Source organism: Falco cherrug, chromosome 9 (genome assembly GCF_023634085.1).
Source record: "Falco cherrug isolate bFalChe1 chromosome 9, bFalChe1.pri, whole genome shotgun sequence".
Taxonomy (NCBI): Eukaryota; Metazoa; Chordata; class Aves; order Falconiformes; family Falconidae; genus Falco; species Falco cherrug.
In genome coordinates, this window is record NC_073705.1 from 15,808,868 (window position 1) to 15,826,894 (window position 18,027).

The 18,027-nt window shown below is 56.0% G+C and overlaps 1 protein-coding gene across 1 annotated transcript in view; it reads right to left on the bottom strand.

The window, feature by feature from the left end:
* Positions 1–17,617, bottom strand: part of MEGF9 (multiple EGF like domains 9) — a 51,383-nt gene extending 33,766 nt beyond the window's left edge. The window contains exon 1 of the mRNA XM_055720888.1: positions 17,130–17,617. Coding sequence (XP_055576863.1) covers positions 17,130–17,448 — 319 coding nt within the window. The 5' untranslated portion in view covers positions 17,449–17,617. The remainder of the gene's footprint in view (positions 1–17,129) is intronic.
* Between the last annotated feature and the right edge of the window lie 410 nt (positions 17,618–18,027).

Below are 18,027 nucleotides of genomic sequence, written 5' to 3' on the forward strand. Positions count from 1 at the left end.
CTGAGACAAACGGGCAGGTGACAGCAGCCCAGGCTCAGAGCTGTGCAGGAGGAGGGTCGCCCCGGCCCCAGGGACGTACCCGATTCCTTCCTCAGTTTTCAAAAGCCAGAAATTTTTAGATGCTTCTCTGCATTGAATGTCCAAACCTTTCACAAGATGCCTCCGTACAGCCCCGGGATGTGCTGACGTGCTGTGACATCCTGGGGGGGAACACCGCGCCACCCCAAGCGAAGTGAAGCAAAGGGACTCGTGCATCCCCCTCGCTCAGCGACAAGCTGCAGGCTCCTCCGGGTGCCACCTCAGGGAGGGCACGGCAAAACCCCTTGTTAAATAACAGTCGGGACTGCTGCTCAGACTTGTTGCAAAGTCTTTCTGCTCCTGATGCACGCGGGAGCACCCACTCGCTCCGCTGTGGCCGGACAGCTGGTGGGCAGCGGCAGGTGGGCAGCAGCACACCTGCCCCTGCGGCTGCCTGGCTGCGAGCAGATGCTCCAACAGCCAGCACTGCCTGCACCGTCACCCTCCTCCTCCTCCTCCTCCTGCTGCTCCCTAGATAAGCTGCTGCAGATGTCTCTCCTGAGCAGCTTGCACCCCGACAGCATCAGCACGCCCCTAACACCTTGCCCAGGCTCCCCAGCAGTAACAGCCAGGTGTGGAGCTTCAGAGCTCCCCTCCACCCCTTTTCCTAGGGACTAGTAGACCCAGCTCACTGAGTCTGCAGGGCCCCAAGCGGCACCCGACGCACACACTGCTACAAAGGGGTAACAGCAACAGGGTGCTACGCTGGGGCTACTGGGTGGCTCCTCCAGCATTGCAACTGGTGCTGCTGGAAGGCAAGTGGCAGGGAATAGAGCAGCTGAACACGACAAAGCTAACGATGACAGAATATAAAAGCAAAGAGCAGGATATAAAATGCAAAAGCAAAAGCCAGCCAGCTGGTGGGAGGGATGAAAGGGAAAGCAGTGCTGCGACACCCATCTTCCACCCCTGCGAAGACAACCCTGCCTGGAGCCGCCTGCCCGCTGGCCGGCCAAGCGCTGCGGAAGGCTCAGCCCAGCGCCTGGCACGCCACGCAGCCCCGGCGCCCACCACGCTGGCTGCTGGGGCCCTGACGGCACCGGTGCCAGGCTGTGCAGGAGAGCTTCACCCTCCAGCCGCTGCCTCCTGGCATTCATTGGTTGTCACCAACGCAGCTGCTTGTGGATGCTGGTACAAACCAGCGCAAAGCACTCGGGTGTCCTCAGCCGAGGCTCCCAAGGGCTCCACCTCATTAAAAGCATCTTAACGAGTTCCCATCCATCAGCTGCCAGCCAGGATGGTGGCCGCAGCTACCCCAAGCACCGAACAGGCATCCTGCAGTGAGGCAGGGCCCCCCAGCAGAGGATGGAGAAGAGGCAGTGGTAGCTCCTTACACCACCACCGCTGTCCTTGCTCTAGATGACTCCAGTAGAGGAGGGGACCTTCTTACTGCCAAGTGCCATCCATGAAGGCAAACCTTCACGCAGGTGGCCATGCAGGACCCAAAATACACGAGTTTTGAACATCTGAGCAGCGATCTACATCTGCACCACGACCAAAGCCGGGGCTGGCCTCCCCCTCCTTATCCGAGAGCTTTTTTACACAAACTGGGGTTGTTGCTTGTTCATCCCGTGCCGGGCTGCCCGGGCTCTGCTCCCAGGGAAGCTGCACCGGCTGCAAAGCAGGGACTTTGTCCAGCTTGCAAGGAACCAGTCTGCCCCACCACAGGAGCTGCCTCCTGCATGCACGTTTGTCTGACACAATTAAGTTACTTAAAAACAAAATACACTGCTGCAAGGCGTGCAGCCTTCCAGAGCCTTTTCCCCTGCGGACCTTGCGGGCTGACAGTGCCGCAGATGCAGTAACTCCACTTCTCAGTCACCACAATTAACTCCTCAGGGTCAGATTCAGCTTTGGCAGGAACAGATGCAACCTCCAACCTCCTCCTTCCAGACCACCCCGAACCCAGCTCAGTGCTGAGCACCCGCTGAACCACCCACCCCAAGAGCTTTTGGGGTGCAGGCAAGCAGGGTTTGGTGTCCCAGGCCACCGCTGCCCCAGGTCCACGGGTGGGCTCACGCTGCCTTTCAGAAGAAAGGGGAATGGCCAAGTTCAGGCTGCTCTAAAGCCATTTTTCACTTAGCACAGAAATCATAGAATAGCTGCTAACACAGCTGCCTCGGCGCCATCAGCTGCTGCGGCTGAAACCTGTGCCGGGCAGGGAGCTGCCGGTGACTATGCCAGCCTGCATCCCTTCACGCACGTCCATCACGGTACAAGCTCCTGAGCTTGGACCTCTTGGGAGGTTTCCTGGTAAGGTGGAAAACACACATGGCCGATCTCACTGCAAAATGCATCTTTTTTTTTTGGTAGTGAAGACATAACCCAATTTCATTACACCAGGTGTAACCATGGTGTAAGTGGGAGTTCCATCAGCGTACAGGAGCTGCAGCTTCCCCTCACCATGATGTGGGGCAGTTACCCAAGCTCGGCCCGGCGCAGGGTGGATGTGGTAAGAAGCCATGCTTTCCTTCCTGCCCTCTTGAAGCAGTCACTTGTACACCAGGAGGCAAGACAGAAGAAGAGTGCGGAGACACCACCAGCAACAGCACAGGTGTACAACCAATCCATAATTCCATACAGAAATGCCAGGAAGCGCAGGCTCCCCGGCGCGGTGGGGGGCAGAGGACGACTGTGCATCTCCTGGGCACAGCAAATGTTCCCAGGGCGGCTGCCAGGCCACCGGGCAGCTCTGGGGCACACAGCCTCTGGGGACGGTCCTCACCCTTCGAGGCAGCGCACGTCTCATGCCCGAGCCACTCTCAGAGCCAACAGGAGGGTTTTTCACATCTCTAGTTATCTCCCAAGACGAGGGGCATTCCAAGGGAGCTGGGACATCCACAAGCAGAGGACGATGGACCAAGTGCAAGAGAAGCGGCAAGGTCAGACCCTGAGCCCCACCTCGGGGCAGGACCTGCTCCTCCAATGCACCCCACGGACCACAGGACCAGGCAGACTTGTCTCCCCCCCGTGTCACTGGGTAATGCATGGGCGAGCCCCCCTGCCCAGGGCAGTTAATATGAACAGAAGCCGGCGACGAGGGGAGCTGCAGCCCCCTTGCAATCCCTTCACGACAACATTGCCAAAGGGGCCGCGCACGCCTCCTCAGCTTTTCAGCACGAGGTGATGCTCTCTGCAGACACGGGGCAGGGGGCCCACTGCACGCAGCCCTGTGTGCAGGCAGCATGAGGCATCTTTACAACTTTTTTTGCTTTTCTTAAGGAGAAAGAGGAGGCAGACTTGCTTTGGAGGGTTTCAGGCTACTTTGTATTTAAGCCTGTGGAGAAAATCTGGAATGAAAACTCTCGCCAGTGATGGCAGCAGGTGCCCTGGGCAGCTCCTTTTAAGATCCAGCTCCTCCGCTGGAGGAGCAAAGGGACAGACCCATTACCAAAGGCTTCTGCAAGCCACAGAGCTAATAAATGCTCACGGAAAATGTTAATAAAAAGAAGCTTTACAGGGCCTGAGCTAAGACCCCAGTCCATCTCGGCTCATTGCATTTTCAAGCTTGGAGGTGAAGTAAAGCCCAAGCATCACAGGATTCATTCCCAATACACCTATTTTATTTTCCCATACTCTAAACAAGCATATTTAAAGGCAGACTTTTTTCATCACAAACAGCAAAATACCTTTCTTCCTCTGCCATTCACTTTAAAGGCTGCGCAAGGGAAAGGAGAGGGGGCTTGAAGAGAAGAAAACCCTTTCCATAGTCTGAAGCCAGCGAGTCCCGGTTCCCTCATCGCTTCCGAGCTTGGTTCCAAGTTTAATAGGTGTTTTGTCTCCTTGCTTAACAAGGGGAATTACCATAGCAGAAACTCCAGCGGGGCAGAGGGATAGCACGAAGCATGAGTAATCACAACTGGTTTCGGGCAGGTTTTGCCGTTTGGGTCCTGTTTCCAGGTTATGATGACATAGTGCTACGGGCTAACTTGGAGTTACCGTAACTCCTGCCAGACAGGGAGTTGTAAGTTACAGCGTGCTGCAAGCAGGGAGAGCTGCTGGGACAGAGCAAGGAAAATGCCTTCCAAGCTACAAAGAGGTTTCCTGCTCTAAGTTTTATTCCCTTATTTTCTAATGCAGCCTTGTGCTTGCCCTGCTGCACTTCGCATGGGACACAGTGACGCGTTTATCTCCAGCTCGCACCCAGTGACTTCAATTCCCACTCTGAGAACTTGTTTCAATTTGCTTTCACCCAGCACCAGCTGAACCGGGTTGCAGATAGCACAACGAGACAAAATTTGCTGGCAAATCCACGAAGGAGAAGTTGAGCTTTCAAAGAGGGAACTGATACGGGCCAGGGCACGTCATGGAAAGACACCTGGGCGGAGGAAGTCGTCGCTTATCACTGGAACCAGGGAACTGCAGCAGATCTGCTGTCATCAGTGGGAGACCTGCTGAGCAGGAGCAGAGAGTGGCACAGGACATCTGGGTGCATCTCAGCTCTACCCTAAACCCTTCCCCACCAACTGCAGCGACGGCACGTAACTCCCCCCCACGCACACAGAGCGGGGGCAGAGCCCACCCACAGGGGGTTTTCTGGGCAGCTGCCACCCCCCCTCCCGCTCACCTTTGCTTTAACCCCCCCCAGCCCCGCAGCAGGTTACTGACTTCAGCCAGGGCTGCACGTTGGCTTTTCATTTCTCCCTCTTTAGTCACCGCGCTGCTGCCCACACTGACGGACGCTGCAGCTCCGTCCGGTCCTGGCTCCTGCCTCAGCCACGAGATATTGCCTGGATTTATTTCCAGCAATAACTCACCTTCAAAAGGAAAATGTTTCCATTAAACAGCACAAGTTCAGCAGCCACGAACAAACGGTGGCTTAAAGTCTAAACCAGTTCTCCAAAACCTCCACAACAAATACCGGCCACCCGGTGGAGTGCAGCAGGTAACAGCCCTGCCCCACACAACAGCCAAATCCTCTTCAAATAGGCAAAACCCTTAAAAGCGTGACAGGAAGGCTGGAGGCAGCCAGGCACAAGGCTTCCAGGCACCCTGTGCAGCTCTCTCTTCTCACCCACAGCTTAGCCACCAAGTTAAACCCAAGTCTGAGCCAAGACGCTGAACCCAGCCGCCGCCGTGCAGGGTCAGAGCACCGCACCACTCGCACCTCGCGGCCAGGACAGCATCACCTCGGCAGAGGCAGCACAGCAGAGGCAAAAACAAGCCTGACCCCAAGTCAAACCGATGCTCAAAGCCACAGAGCTCCCTCCGCAGCCAGCAGGTCCACTAGGAGAGGCTTCTTGGCATGTCTATGCCCACCATTTCCCGGGTTTTGGGGGCTTTGTAATGCCTGGTTTGGCAGCGCAGGAGCTGGAGCGGTGCCTCCTATTCCCCCAGCTCTGCTGCCAAAGAGAAACCCTGCGCAAAGAGCACCCAGCCCCACCTGCAAAGAGGCACCCACAGTCCCCCCGAGCGCAGGGAGCGGCAGGTGCCCGACAACCCCAGCACAAGCGGGGGCTTCGCTCCCCGTGCCCCACGCCGCACACCGTTCGGTGTGTACCTGGCATCACACCACACAGGTGGGAGCGGGACCAGCGCTGAGGCGAGCGCCATCTCGCTCACGCATGTACCTGACAGGGGACACAAGGAAGGTCCCCAAGAGGGGTCACAAAGCGATGGGTGGTGGAGCAGGGAGAAGCAGGCATCGATTCCCCAGCCCATAAGCTTGATCTCACCATCTACACACCTGCTGGAAAGCTTTTAAGGGGTCTGTAAACCAAAAATTGGTGACACCAAACTGGGGTGCTGGGCACAGCAGGACCGTCACTCCCCCCATCCCACCCCTAGGCTCGTGCCTTCTGCAGGGAAGCCAGCACTGTCCTTGTACCAGACTGCCCCTACAGAGATCAGTCCATTTCTTGTTTACTTTTCATTTTAAATGGATTAGACATGCACAAAAGCCTCCCTAGAAAAGAAACAACCAAGATGTGAAGAGGATGGGAAGATCCAACTGCGAGGCGTCAGCACTAATCCATGTCAGAGGGCACGCTGTCGACAACTTACTGTAAACTTCCAGGAGGAAAAAAAAATGCTCAGAATAAAATAGTTAAGTCCAGACAAATGTTCGTCATTCATTATCTGGAGTCAAGCTTGGATTTCTCAACCACACAGCCAAGCCAAAGCAAGCACATTAATAATAAAACATCTTTTATAGGGAGCTACATGCCAGGCGTGCAGCCTGCCCTTGAAGGGAGAAAGGCTGCAGGCAGGTGGAGGCTCTGTTTGCTTTTCTCCGATAACAGGTATTTAGTTTTCTACGTCACTTCGCTTTATCGTAGCCTGAAACCCGGCCGAGCAGCCCGGCTCCACCTCCCCATCTGCTCCCCGCGCCAGCTGGCCCCACAGCGGAGGGGATGCTCTGCAAGACACAGCAATGCCACGCGCCCAGCGGCTCCCCTGCCCCAAACGGGGGGACCCCCGGGCCTGCCCGGGAGCCGGGGTGTTGCTGGAAAACCCTGCAAGGCAGACCGTGACACCATGCCGTCTTCCGTGGAGAGGGGAGTGCTGGGCTATGGGGGGGCTGCGCTTGTGTCCAGGTCACCCACGGAGCTTAAAACCAAGGCAAAACCCCCCCGATCCTTCCTCAAGCTCTGGGACTGGGAAGAAACCCAACTGGCCACAGCAGAGAAGGGCAGAGCGTGAGCTGGGAAGGCTCCAGCGAAGACATCTCCAGTGCTGGCACAAAGCAAACAAACACCCAGCCCAGGCAAGAGCCGACAGGTTGGCGTGCTCCACTCCGATTCCAATAACTCTTTTGGTTTGCTGAACAACCTGGAGCAGACTGTCCACCTTCTCTGGATATCCTGGGGTCCCAACTGCATCCCAGCCCAGCTCCACACACCCCTCAGGCTGCGGTCCGGGGTAGGAAGGGGCGCCCGGAGATGCCCCCTGCAGCCTCTGCCCGGGTGTCGCGCAAGGCACCATGCCCTCTTTCCCCATCCAGCCAAGCACATAAACACCCGGCACGGCAAAGGTGGGGACGCCTCTGCCCCATTACTCATGCCTCTGCAATCAAGATGTGTTTCAGGGAAGCTATCAGCATGTAGGAGCCATATCCAAAAATCCTGCCTGCTCCCTAGGTGCCTGATGCACTGCATCCCACCTGATTTTCCCCCAAACCACCAGTTCCTTGCAATGCTCAGGCTGGCACGGCTCCATTCTGGGGCAGGGGAAGAACACCAGAAAAAACAGGCTAGAACATTTGTTTTGATGCTGGTTACAAGAGGCAAGAGTTATAGCCTAGAGTGTAAAAAAGTACACACATACCATAAATATATATATATACTAAAATGATATATATTATAATATGTGTATTTATATATATATATTTATATATCTCTGTTGAAATAGAGGGCAGGAGGAAAACAGAATTATTGAAGTTTTTTCATAGACCAAGGACCTTTGAAATATTTGGAGGGAAGGAACAAAATGTCAAGTTTAAACTGTTTTCAATGGAAAAGCCCATTAAAGGAAAATGGATCTTTGCAGAAGGATGCGCATTTTGCTGATTTTGACAGAAAGCCCTGTTCAGAGGAGGGGAAAAAAGCCTTCCTGTAAAGGTTTTCAGCTAGCATTGCTTTGCATCTTTACAGCACCATTCGTGAAAGCTTCCTCGCAAACCTGCTACTGCTGGAGCACGGTGCGCCCAGGGAGAAGGTGTCTGGCCAGGCGCTGGGTGCCGGCAGGGCTTAGGAGACAGCCCTTGCCTGTACCATGAAAACCAGCAGGTGTTCTAAAAGGCAGGGGGAAAAAAAATAATAAAAAAAAAAAATTAAAAAAATCCACTTTGCCCCTGGGGAGGGGAAATGCTGATCCTCCAGCTCACAGATGGTCCTCCTGGAATGACCTCCTGGTCTCCACCCCGCTGTCTAGTGATGGGGAAGGATTTTGGAGGAGGGATGAAGGACATCAGGCTCCCTCCCCAGTGGCAGCACCAGGAGCACTGCACATGCCGTGCATGCCACGGGCTGCACCACGGGATGCAGTGGGTATTTCCCGAGATGAAACATCGCCTTCGCCCACCGGTCCCTCCCCAGCCACAGCCACAGTTCACGCCACCCAGGAGGAAGCTGCGGGTAGAGCACACACCTCCCTGGCAATTAACATCATTTTCTTAATATCAACCAGTCCCAACCATCCTGTGACAGGCCACAGAAAAATATTAATTATACCCCCTCCAATTTAGATGGGTTTCTTTCTCATTCAGGTGTTGCTGGACCCGAGTCACAGCCAAGCTGGGGTTCAGCAGTTGAAGGATTGTGCATGACCTAAACGGCTGTTTTGCCACCTTGTATCTTCCCGAAACTTCAAACTACTGCACACGGAGCCATGAATTTAGAGTAATATCACCAATGAAACTCTCAAATTAATAGCAATGAAGTGTAAATGCCCCACGTGATAGCGGCAGAGCCATGCTTGGGAAAACGATCTGTGAAAGCTTAAAAGCCAGCACAAGATGATACCACTGGGAAAAAAAATAAAAGACAACAAAACAAACAGCCCATTTCACTATCCTTTTCATAAGGAACCAAAACGAACCCAGGAACACATCAGAGAATAATCATTTAGCACAGATCAAACAGTAGAACTAGCACATTAAAAATACATGCAGCATTAATCAGCTACACAGAGTTATATGCCATCATTTCCATAAATAATACAGGATCAAAGAAGCCCAAGCAGCACTATCAGTAATACCGTCAGCCAGTCAGTCAAAATAGAGTAAAGCTGCCTGAAAACTGGCCGTATGATCTGCCAGGAAGAAAGATTCATCTGAGAAGTGGCATGACCAGTTAAACAGGTAAAGGCTACTGGCAGCCTCTTAATTACACAGAGGTGATGCCACAAAGAAAATAAGTAAAGGGTTAACACAGCTTCAAAATTTATTTTATTTTTTTAGAAAAAAAAGCTTGGGGAATATCAACGTCTATCTAGTCTAGTGCTGAACCCCCTGAAAAGCCAAGGTGCGGCGGAAGTGTGGGAGGACCAGCCCGGCTGGGAGCATCCCCAGTGGCACCAGTCCCACGCCAGGGCTGGGGGACAAATGGCTGGCTCGAGGGCGAACCAGGGGGGCTCTAGGCTGAACCAGCCCGTTCCCCAGAGTCAGGCAGCACCGGGTGGGCTCCCCTTGCCTGGGAGAAATATCCCTGCTGAAGAAACCATCCTGCCTGCGCAGGGCGAGGGCTCAGCTCCAGCAGCCCATACACACATCTATCCACGCCGGGAGGGCGCCTGGGGCATTAAGCCTTTCGCTGAAAGGCTGCAGAGCCATTTAGCTGGCTGATTTTTAAAACAGGCATGTGGAACAGTACGAGCTATAAATAGCAGAGATGCTTGCCTTGTCATGTTTCTGGTGGCTTATTTATAAGGACAAGGGGCAACCAAATTCAAAATAGTAAAGAGCATGACTTGGGATTCTCTCTGGTTTCAAGGCCGAGCTGCCTGGAGAGAAAAACCTTCGAGGTTTTGCTTTTTTCTTTTTCCAGGCAATAAGCAAACGCCCATCTCTCATGCTCAGACTCTGAATCGGTTACATTTACAAGGCAAATTTTAATTCATACAGCAGGTGTTCAGGAAAAAAAAAATATCATACTTTAAGCAGCACAAAGCCAAACTAAGGCTTCACATCAGTCCACATAGCTCTGGGGAAGCTCCCCACTTACTGAAATAGGACCTGTGTGCGTATGAAGGGTGAGCAAAGACCCCAAAAATATTTTCCAGAAAGGGGGAATGACAGTCCTGAAGGAGGTTGAGCAAAGCTATTGCCAAACACGAGGGCTGGCAGGCTGTCCAGCATCCCAACCCTGCTGCATTTTGTGTGACGAAGGGCGATAGGAATTTTGCATGGGAAGATCCGGATGGAGCATCAGCCAAAGGAGGAATTCAGCCTCCAACAAAAGAGCCGCTTTGGGCAGCTCAAACCATCCCCAGCCGATTAACGCTCCGGCAGCGTGTTTAGACGGCCTATTCTTCGCAGGCAGCTAGGCGCAATCCAGAGAGACCACGTGAGCCAAGCATCCCCCCGTATTCCGTGCCTTTATGAAATAGATGATGAAAACAAAGGGAGACAGCCAGGCTGCCCCGCACCGCTCAGCTGCGGGACCCCAGCGGGCTGGGATGTAGGAGAAGCTGGACCACTTTCCCAGCATCCCTGGCTGTGAAGAAGCAGGGAGGGGAGCCATGGGGGGAGCAAGTGACCCCACAAAAAGAGGTGACATCCTCCACGGCTCCTCCAGGAGAGGCGGTGGCGGAGGAGCCAGGACCGGCACTGTCGGGAAGCTTCTGACTGAATTAGGGGGGAAAAGTCCCTTCCAAACAAATGAGGTTCAATTATTCCAAGTCCAGAATGTCTTGTTCAAAATGCTTCCAGACTGACAAGCTTTAAGCCAATAAAAGACCCTTCCAGACAAGCCCTGTCGGAGTTTCGGAAGAGTTTCCCCCGGCAGGGACCCGTCAGCCCCAGCTCCATGCTGGGGACGGGTTTAGCTCCAAGCCCAGCAAGGACATCGCTCTGATGGGGCAGCCACAAGGCGCAGGACCCTCAAGCTTACTGGAAGCAGAAGCAAAGCAAGAACAACTATTTCAGTTCAGTCTGACCAACCCAAAAGTCAAATTAAAAAAAAGCAAATAATTTCCTGTGAATCAGAAATCCTGGTTTTCAGCCAGTTTAATGAGACTGAATTGCAACTGGTTCTGTTCTCCTGGGGTGGTGGAAACACACGACCCCCCAAGGCAGGGCAGATGGCTAGATTGCAATCTAGCCTGTAGCTCATAAAACACATTAATATCCCCAACCAATTATAAAGTGCCAGACTGTGCCCCCCCACCCCCCCTGCTCGCAGCCCGCGATGCCTCGCTGCACAAGGCAGCCCTGGTGAGCGCAGCCACGCAGCGTGAGCCGGGGCAGCGGAGCCAGTGGGTTTCCAGCACCTCTGAAGCAAGTCCAAGCCCCTTCTGCAACCTCATTTAAGAGCTCAGCAGAGTCTCAGGTGCTGTCTAGCTGCTTGCACAGCAATCCAGCTCCTTCACTTCTTTTTTGGTCTTTTTGTTCTTTTATTTTATGCTTGTCAGAGGTACAGGAGCCTTCACTTCCAGCCAGACGGCTGCAAAAGAAATTCCTGCCTTCAGCACCCAGCACAGGCACGAGTTTATTTCTAGTGATAGCAGATGCATCACACCACTGCTGGGATCTTGGCTGCTTCTTGGAAGCACCAGCCAGCACCTCGGATCTGCAGCAGCGCTTCCTGACAGTCAGCTGGCGTTAGCTCCGCAAGCATTAGCAGCGGCACAATGACTTAGCCCTGTGTATTTATAGGCCACAGGCTCTTGTCAAAAAACCTCTGAAATCTTTCCCCTGACTTCAGCAGACTCGTGTCCGGGGCCTCTGTTCCTCGGGGACGGCTTGTTCTGTGCTTCCCTGCCCGCAGCCACGGGAAGCCCTGCACATCCCTGTCCTCATGCCGCTCACCCATGGGGACGGCCTCAGGGACAGGTGGGGTGCCCACCCTCCCCACCACCCGTCCGGGTACACCCCCAAGGTGCTGCAGCCATCTCTAGGGCTGCACTGGAGCAGCACGAGGACCACGGTCCCCTCTGGGATGGGGTTTTTCACCCCCTGAGGTTACACCTCGGCATAGCCCATTTTTCCTCATATTGAGGAAATTTTTGATGTTTTTTTCCTCGTACTGAGATGGAACCTCCTGTGCTGCAGTTTGTGCCCGTTGCCCCTTGTCCTGTCACCGGGCACCTGCCCTTCAGGCACCTGCAGGCAGCACTAAGGATGCTCCGGGGCCAAAGCAGCCCCCGGCCAGGAAGCCCACCCTTCCATCTCCCAGCTGTTTGCAGAGGCACCACATCTGTACCCCGGGCAAACCCCAGCCTGTGTCACACGGCTCCCCCCGGCCACATGCCGGCACCCCCGCTGCTGGGTGCTGCCCCAGCCCTGGGACCGCAGCCACCCCTGCGGCGCTTCCAAGGACCACCGGCATCGGCAGATGGGGCCAGGACACATCGTGCCCACCGCACAGCTTCAGCCAAACCACTTCATTCAGCGTTTCAGCAGCTTCGCCTCCCCACAGGCTGCTGTTTGGGTATTACCACCAAGAGCAGCCAGATAAATAACTTCAACACACCCCACAGTAGCGGTCCTGTTTTACATATGGTATTTTCCAAGTGGCAGCTTAGTGATGTGATGTTTGCTATCATTTCAAAGGAAGAAAGCAAAATCCCAGCACTGTTCCCTGCAGAGGAAAGCTAAGAAATGAGACCTCGGATGCTCTGTATATCTTCCCAGAAATATCCTGATTTTCATGAGCATCGCTAAGTCCAAAAATCTCAAAATCTTGAGTCAGGACAGTTGGATGCATCTGATTCAAGAATGACTCAGATGGGAGCGTGGAGGCAGGGAGGAAGGCAAGGGAGTGACATTTTCTGCTGTGGGCAACATCCTTTTATTTCAAGCTCAAAGATGCAAACCCCACAATTTATTACTTGATTGAAAAAAAAGCACTCTGCCCCAGCTGCTCCCGTACTGATCCCAAGTAACAAGACCATCTTCCTTATTCTCAGCCTTCACGCCTGTAACTTAATTTCCATTTCTTTAAAAAAAAATAATTAAATCCTGCCGACATATTGAAAGCAAGCTATCTCAGTAACCACATTGAACACAACCCTGAGCCCTCCAACAAGGAAAGCTTAAGCTGCCTTCCCAAGCGATGAGCAGCAGGACAGCCCCGGCTCCCCCCCGTCGGGTCAGAGGCAGAGCAGGGCATGGGGGCAGGTACCTGCGTATGAGCCCAGCGCCCAAGGGCAGGACCTGCGCTTGCACCTGAGGAGATGGAGATTCTTAAGGCTGCCAAAGGCCACTGCAAACATTTAGTCTCACCTACTGCTCAGCCCCAGCCTTGGAAACCCAACCAGCTGTACGGGCACTGAACATTTACATGCACCCCTGAAAGTGTCACGCTGATCACAGGGCAAACTTGGGTGGGAAGACCTCCACCGAAGGGTGCTGTGGCTGGATGGGAAGAGTGAAGGAATCACCAGAGCTGCAGAAGGGGCCAGCACTGGCAAGATGTCCTGAAACTTTCTTTGGCAACTTGGCCATTTCTGTTGTGCTGGGGATTTGAGAGCTCCCAGCCCCTCAAAGAGCACAGCCCCAGCGTGGCAGCATCTGGCTGTTGAAGGCTCCATGGCTTGGACCAAAGTCTTTCCCTACGACAATACTGATGGAGCTCTAGGGACCCCCCGCGGGACCTGCCCCCACAGTGCCTCTTGCACGCACAGGGTGCACGGACCTTTCTCCAACGCACCCTGTGCAAAAGCAAAACCCTTCGCCTTCCCAGCTGGGGGATGAAGTGAAGCCAGCACTCACAACCAGGTCTGCTCCTCACCCCGCTGCCTCCCCTCACCCAGCCAATTAGCCAGGGTGCCCCTCACTGCCCCCAGGGAATTGCCAGGCTCCTCTTCACAAGCAAAACCCACCAGCTAATGCCAGCCACCACCTGCCGGGGCTCCTCCACCTGGGCTGGGAGCATCCCAGTGAGAGATGGCCCCGTGCCGGAGGCTGGGGACCCAGCAGCATCACTGCACGCTCTGACTCAGCCGTGGCTCATTTCCGCAGCGGCATGGCCACCTTCCTGTGGCTAACTGCTTGAGCCGCCGGGCCACCTGCGCTTCCTGCCCTGCGGCAGCAGCAGAAGAGGCTGGTTGTCCCCTCCCGGGAGGTGCAAAGGTGAGGAGCCAGAGCCAGGGACAGGCTGGGGACCCAGGAAGGCGGGTGGAGCACAACGGGCACTGCAGGCAGGAGAGGGGCAACGGCTTTCAAGTGCCGAAACACTTCATACACTCCAAAGAAGCCCGTCCGCGGGGTCTGGGTGCAGCCCTGCTGCCCACCCCGCTGCAGCACGCAGGGAGGTCGGGGCTCTGCAGCCCACCCACCCGCCATGCGTGGGGCTGGCGGAGTCAGAACAAAGTGTCCTTCAAGGAGCCCCACGCTGTTCCACACGGCCAGGCAGAAATGGGTGGAATAGAGGAGTTTTGTTCCTTCGGCAGGGAAAATCCAACCCGGACTCTACCGGCCACAGCAGCCGCGTCTGCTCCAGCAGCGTCCCCAAGTCAGCTGCCCCAGCAAAGCCCCAGCTTTTGCTTTAAAACAGACTATTGCGTATAAAAGGGAGAGGCAGAGTCTCCACGGCGGGTGTTAGAGGCTTTGGTGATAAGGCAGGGGATACTTCTAAGCTTGTCTCCACAAACATGAGGATTAGCAATTTACTTCTCTTAAAAACAAAATCCGGGATTTTAACATGATCACAGGCTTGGAAAGAAAAATAAACATCGTGAAACCAGGAAAGGGAAGAGAACGAGAGTGGAGCAAGCAGGCAGCTGGGTGATAGCTGAAGTGCTTCTTAAATCAGAATGAGAAAAATGCATTGCAGATTTTAAATCTTGGTAGCACTGAAAAAATGCTGAATGCAAGGACTCTCACATCGATTTCTTACCAGTAAGAACGCCATCAGAACTAAAGGAACCCTTTCTAATAATGTGCATGAGATGAGGCCCATTTGTTTCATGCAGTAAAGCATATAATGGATTAATTACCTATTGAATTGAAAAAGTAACACTGAAAACATGCTTGCATTAAAGCAAAAGGCAGGTTTTGGCTGAACCCGTGGTGCCCACTGGCTTTGCTGTGCCTTCGGTACCCCACACACTTTGAAAGCGAACCTCTGCACAGGACTCCAGCAACATGGGCAGGCAGGGCAGCATAGAAAAGCCCCCCCAAAACCTAGAGACCAGCTCCCACGCAGGCCACAGCCGTACCACCCACCCAAGCTCCTGCATCACACAGGGGGATGCTACCCAGCCCAGCACCTCCCCCTGCTGCCGCCTCACACACATACCCCCGGTGCCCCAAAACCCACCCGACCCACAAACGTGCCACCAATCCTCCATCAGCCGGGGTCAATGTCAACCTGCCATGCTAACGAATTACTAATTCCTCCGTTTGGGAAGGCAGAACCTGCCCATGCGTTCCTACCCTGGCCACCACCACAGCGTAAAGGCACCAGAGAGCAATTTTGAGATCAAGCGGCTGTAGCCATTAATAATTAGCACTTTAAAACTTCAAAGGGTGATGCTGGCCTCTGCAATAAAAACTCAGCACACCCAGAGACGGTGAGGACGAGTTCTCATCGTCAGTGCTGCCATTTCCCAAGCGAGATCTGGAATGTAGAGGTGAGGACAGCCCACAGGGGGATGGCAGCAGCGCTGGGATTTGACAAAAACCTCTCAGCTCACATCCCTGACACCTCCTGCGGCAGAAGGTATAAAGATCACGTTATGTGAGCATCACGCACAGGCATCTGAGAGCATCCCAAAGCCATGGCTGAACCAGTCACCTCGTGCCCTGCAATACCCTCACATGACACTTGTCACTTGGCCCGTACCAGGGGGATGCTCTTGGTAAAACCACAGGAGCCCATGATGGGCAAGGTGATGCTTTCTGACACAGACAGAAAGAACCACAACACACAAGGTCAGACAGGGAAAGAGGTGCTGGACGCAACTGGGGGCGGGTACATGTGTCCCCTGCTCGGCGCCCAGGGGTCACACCGTGCTGCACGTGCCCACTGAGCTGCCAAGCTGAGGGCATCCGACCACAGCCCGACAGAAAATTGCTTTCGCTTTAAGAAAACTCAACCCCTCCTGTCTTTATCAGCAATTCCTAATCTTAAACCATTCTGTCTCTTCCGGAGAAAGTAAAGACAGAAACCTCAATGGAAAAAAAAAAAGGAACTGAAGTCTGAAAACAAGAGACTCCAGATCTTCAGCTGATTATATTTCTAGCCAAATACAACAGGTTGATTAATCTACTTCTTCAGACTGCTAAAGCTACCAGAACAGCAGAATATATCCCTTTCACTCCAGAGGAAGCTCAACACATTTAAACCAAACATCTTCCAGACAGGAGAAAAAATAAATACAAAAAAAAAGGAAAGAATCGGCGCTCTAGCATTTGCACGTCTCTGAATATAAAGCTTTGGAAAAGTCAAGTGAAGCAGAGTTCTCCGGTAAAATAAGTGGGCAAAGCTCCATCCATGGACTCCAGCAGTTGTCTGCTTAACCTGTAAGTAAACCGGAGTCTCCGCTTTGGAGACCATCAGTGTTTTCACCTCCCAGTGCAGCCAGTGACCAGCTCCATCACTCAGCGCTACAGCCAGCAAGAGCTGCACCTGGAAGCACAGCCCCCCCGGCCATCCCTCACCGTCTCATGCTTTTCCTCAACAATCCCCTTTATTCCCACAGCCATAGCGCTCCCCTCAACTCCGCACAACCCCCCGACCACAACAGGGGCAGGAGGGGGCCTGGAGCAGGCTGTGCCCGGGAGCACGGCCCCCAGAGCAGAGACAGCCCGGAGCTCCTCTCAGCTCCCGCATGCCCATGGGGTTCCATGCTGGCGGGGGCGTCCCCCAGCACCCACTGAGCTGCGACCCCACTGTCACGGGCAGGTCCCGGCGTGGGCTCCAGCAGCACCCAGGCGGCAGCAGCCCCCTTCTGCTGCCGGCCCGCGGAGGTGGGATGCGGGGGATGCTGCGGTGCCTGCAGAGCCGGGTACCACTCGGGTACCGCCCGGGATGCTCGATGCAACGGTGACAGGAGGGCCGCGGCTGTCACTGCTCCGTGGACAGCACCCAGCGCCGGGGGCGGCTGCTGGCTGAAGGATGCTCTGGGGGGCCAGGGCCAGCACCGCCCCCCCGCTGCTCCCCAAAACCGCCGGTAACGCCTGTGAGGCCACCGGCCCGGAGCGGGCACGGCCTGGGCACCCCCGCACAGCCCACCCGGCCCCGGCCCGCGTCGTGGGATGCCGCGGGGGGTCCCTGTCCAGCTCGGGGGTCCTGAGGAGCCGCCGCCCCCTGTGCCCCTCTCCTTGCCATTGTCCGCCCGGCGGGGGGTGGGGGGGGCGGGCAGACCCGTCCCGCCCCCCGCCAGAGCCCGTGGCCCCGCTGCCCACCCGTCCCCACCCCCGTCCCGGACACGCGTGGGCCTCTCACCTGTGGGGCCGCTACCCGCGGCCGCCGTCTCCTCCTCTTCCTCCGCCGCCACCGCCGCCGCCTCCTCCTCCTCCTCCGGGGGCGGCGGCGGGGGGCTGCCCCGGGCGGGCGCGGCGGAGCCGCGGGGCCGGGCGGGCGGCGCCGGGCCGGGGCCGCCCTCGGCGGGGCCGCCGCTGCCGCTGCCGGGCTCGGGGGGCGGCGCGGCGCTGGGGGGCAGCCCGGCGGCGGCGGCCAAGAGGGCGGCGAGGCAGAACAGGGCGAGCCCGGGCGCGGTCCTCGGCCGGCGCCTCATGCTGCGGCGCGGCGCTCCGCCATTCATTCATTCATCCCCGCTCCCGTCCCTCAGCCACCGCGGCGCTCCGTCACCCTGCTAGAGCGGCCGGGCAGCGGCGCCGGGCGGCGGCGGCTCCCGCCCCCTCAGCCGGCCATGCCGCGCCGCTGCCGCCCCGAGCGCCCCGCAGGCGGCTCCCGCCGCGCCCCGGCTGACAGCGCCGCGCCCGCCCCGCCCTGCGCCCGCCGCGGCCAATCAGCGCCGCGCCCGCCCCACCTGACGGCAACTTTGTAACTCTCGGGGCGCGGCGCGGCCAATCGGCGCCCGGCGGGGGCGGGGCGGCGCGGGGATGGGGGGGCGGGGCGGGGCGCGGTGGGGGCGGCCCCTGGCGGCGGGGCGGGGCGGTGCGGCATTGTGCGGGCGGGGGGCAGCTCCCCCGAGCCCCCCAGCGCCCCGGCAGCGCGGGGGAAGCAGGCAGGGGCACCCCCGCCGCCTCGTCTGTCTGCGCCCACTGCCGCCCTGCTCACTCGTTTTCAATATTTCTCTATTTTCATTATTTTTATTATTTTTATTTTAAATATTGAAGCCCCCCCCCTCCGCTCCCCCCCTCCAGTTTCACAAAACAAT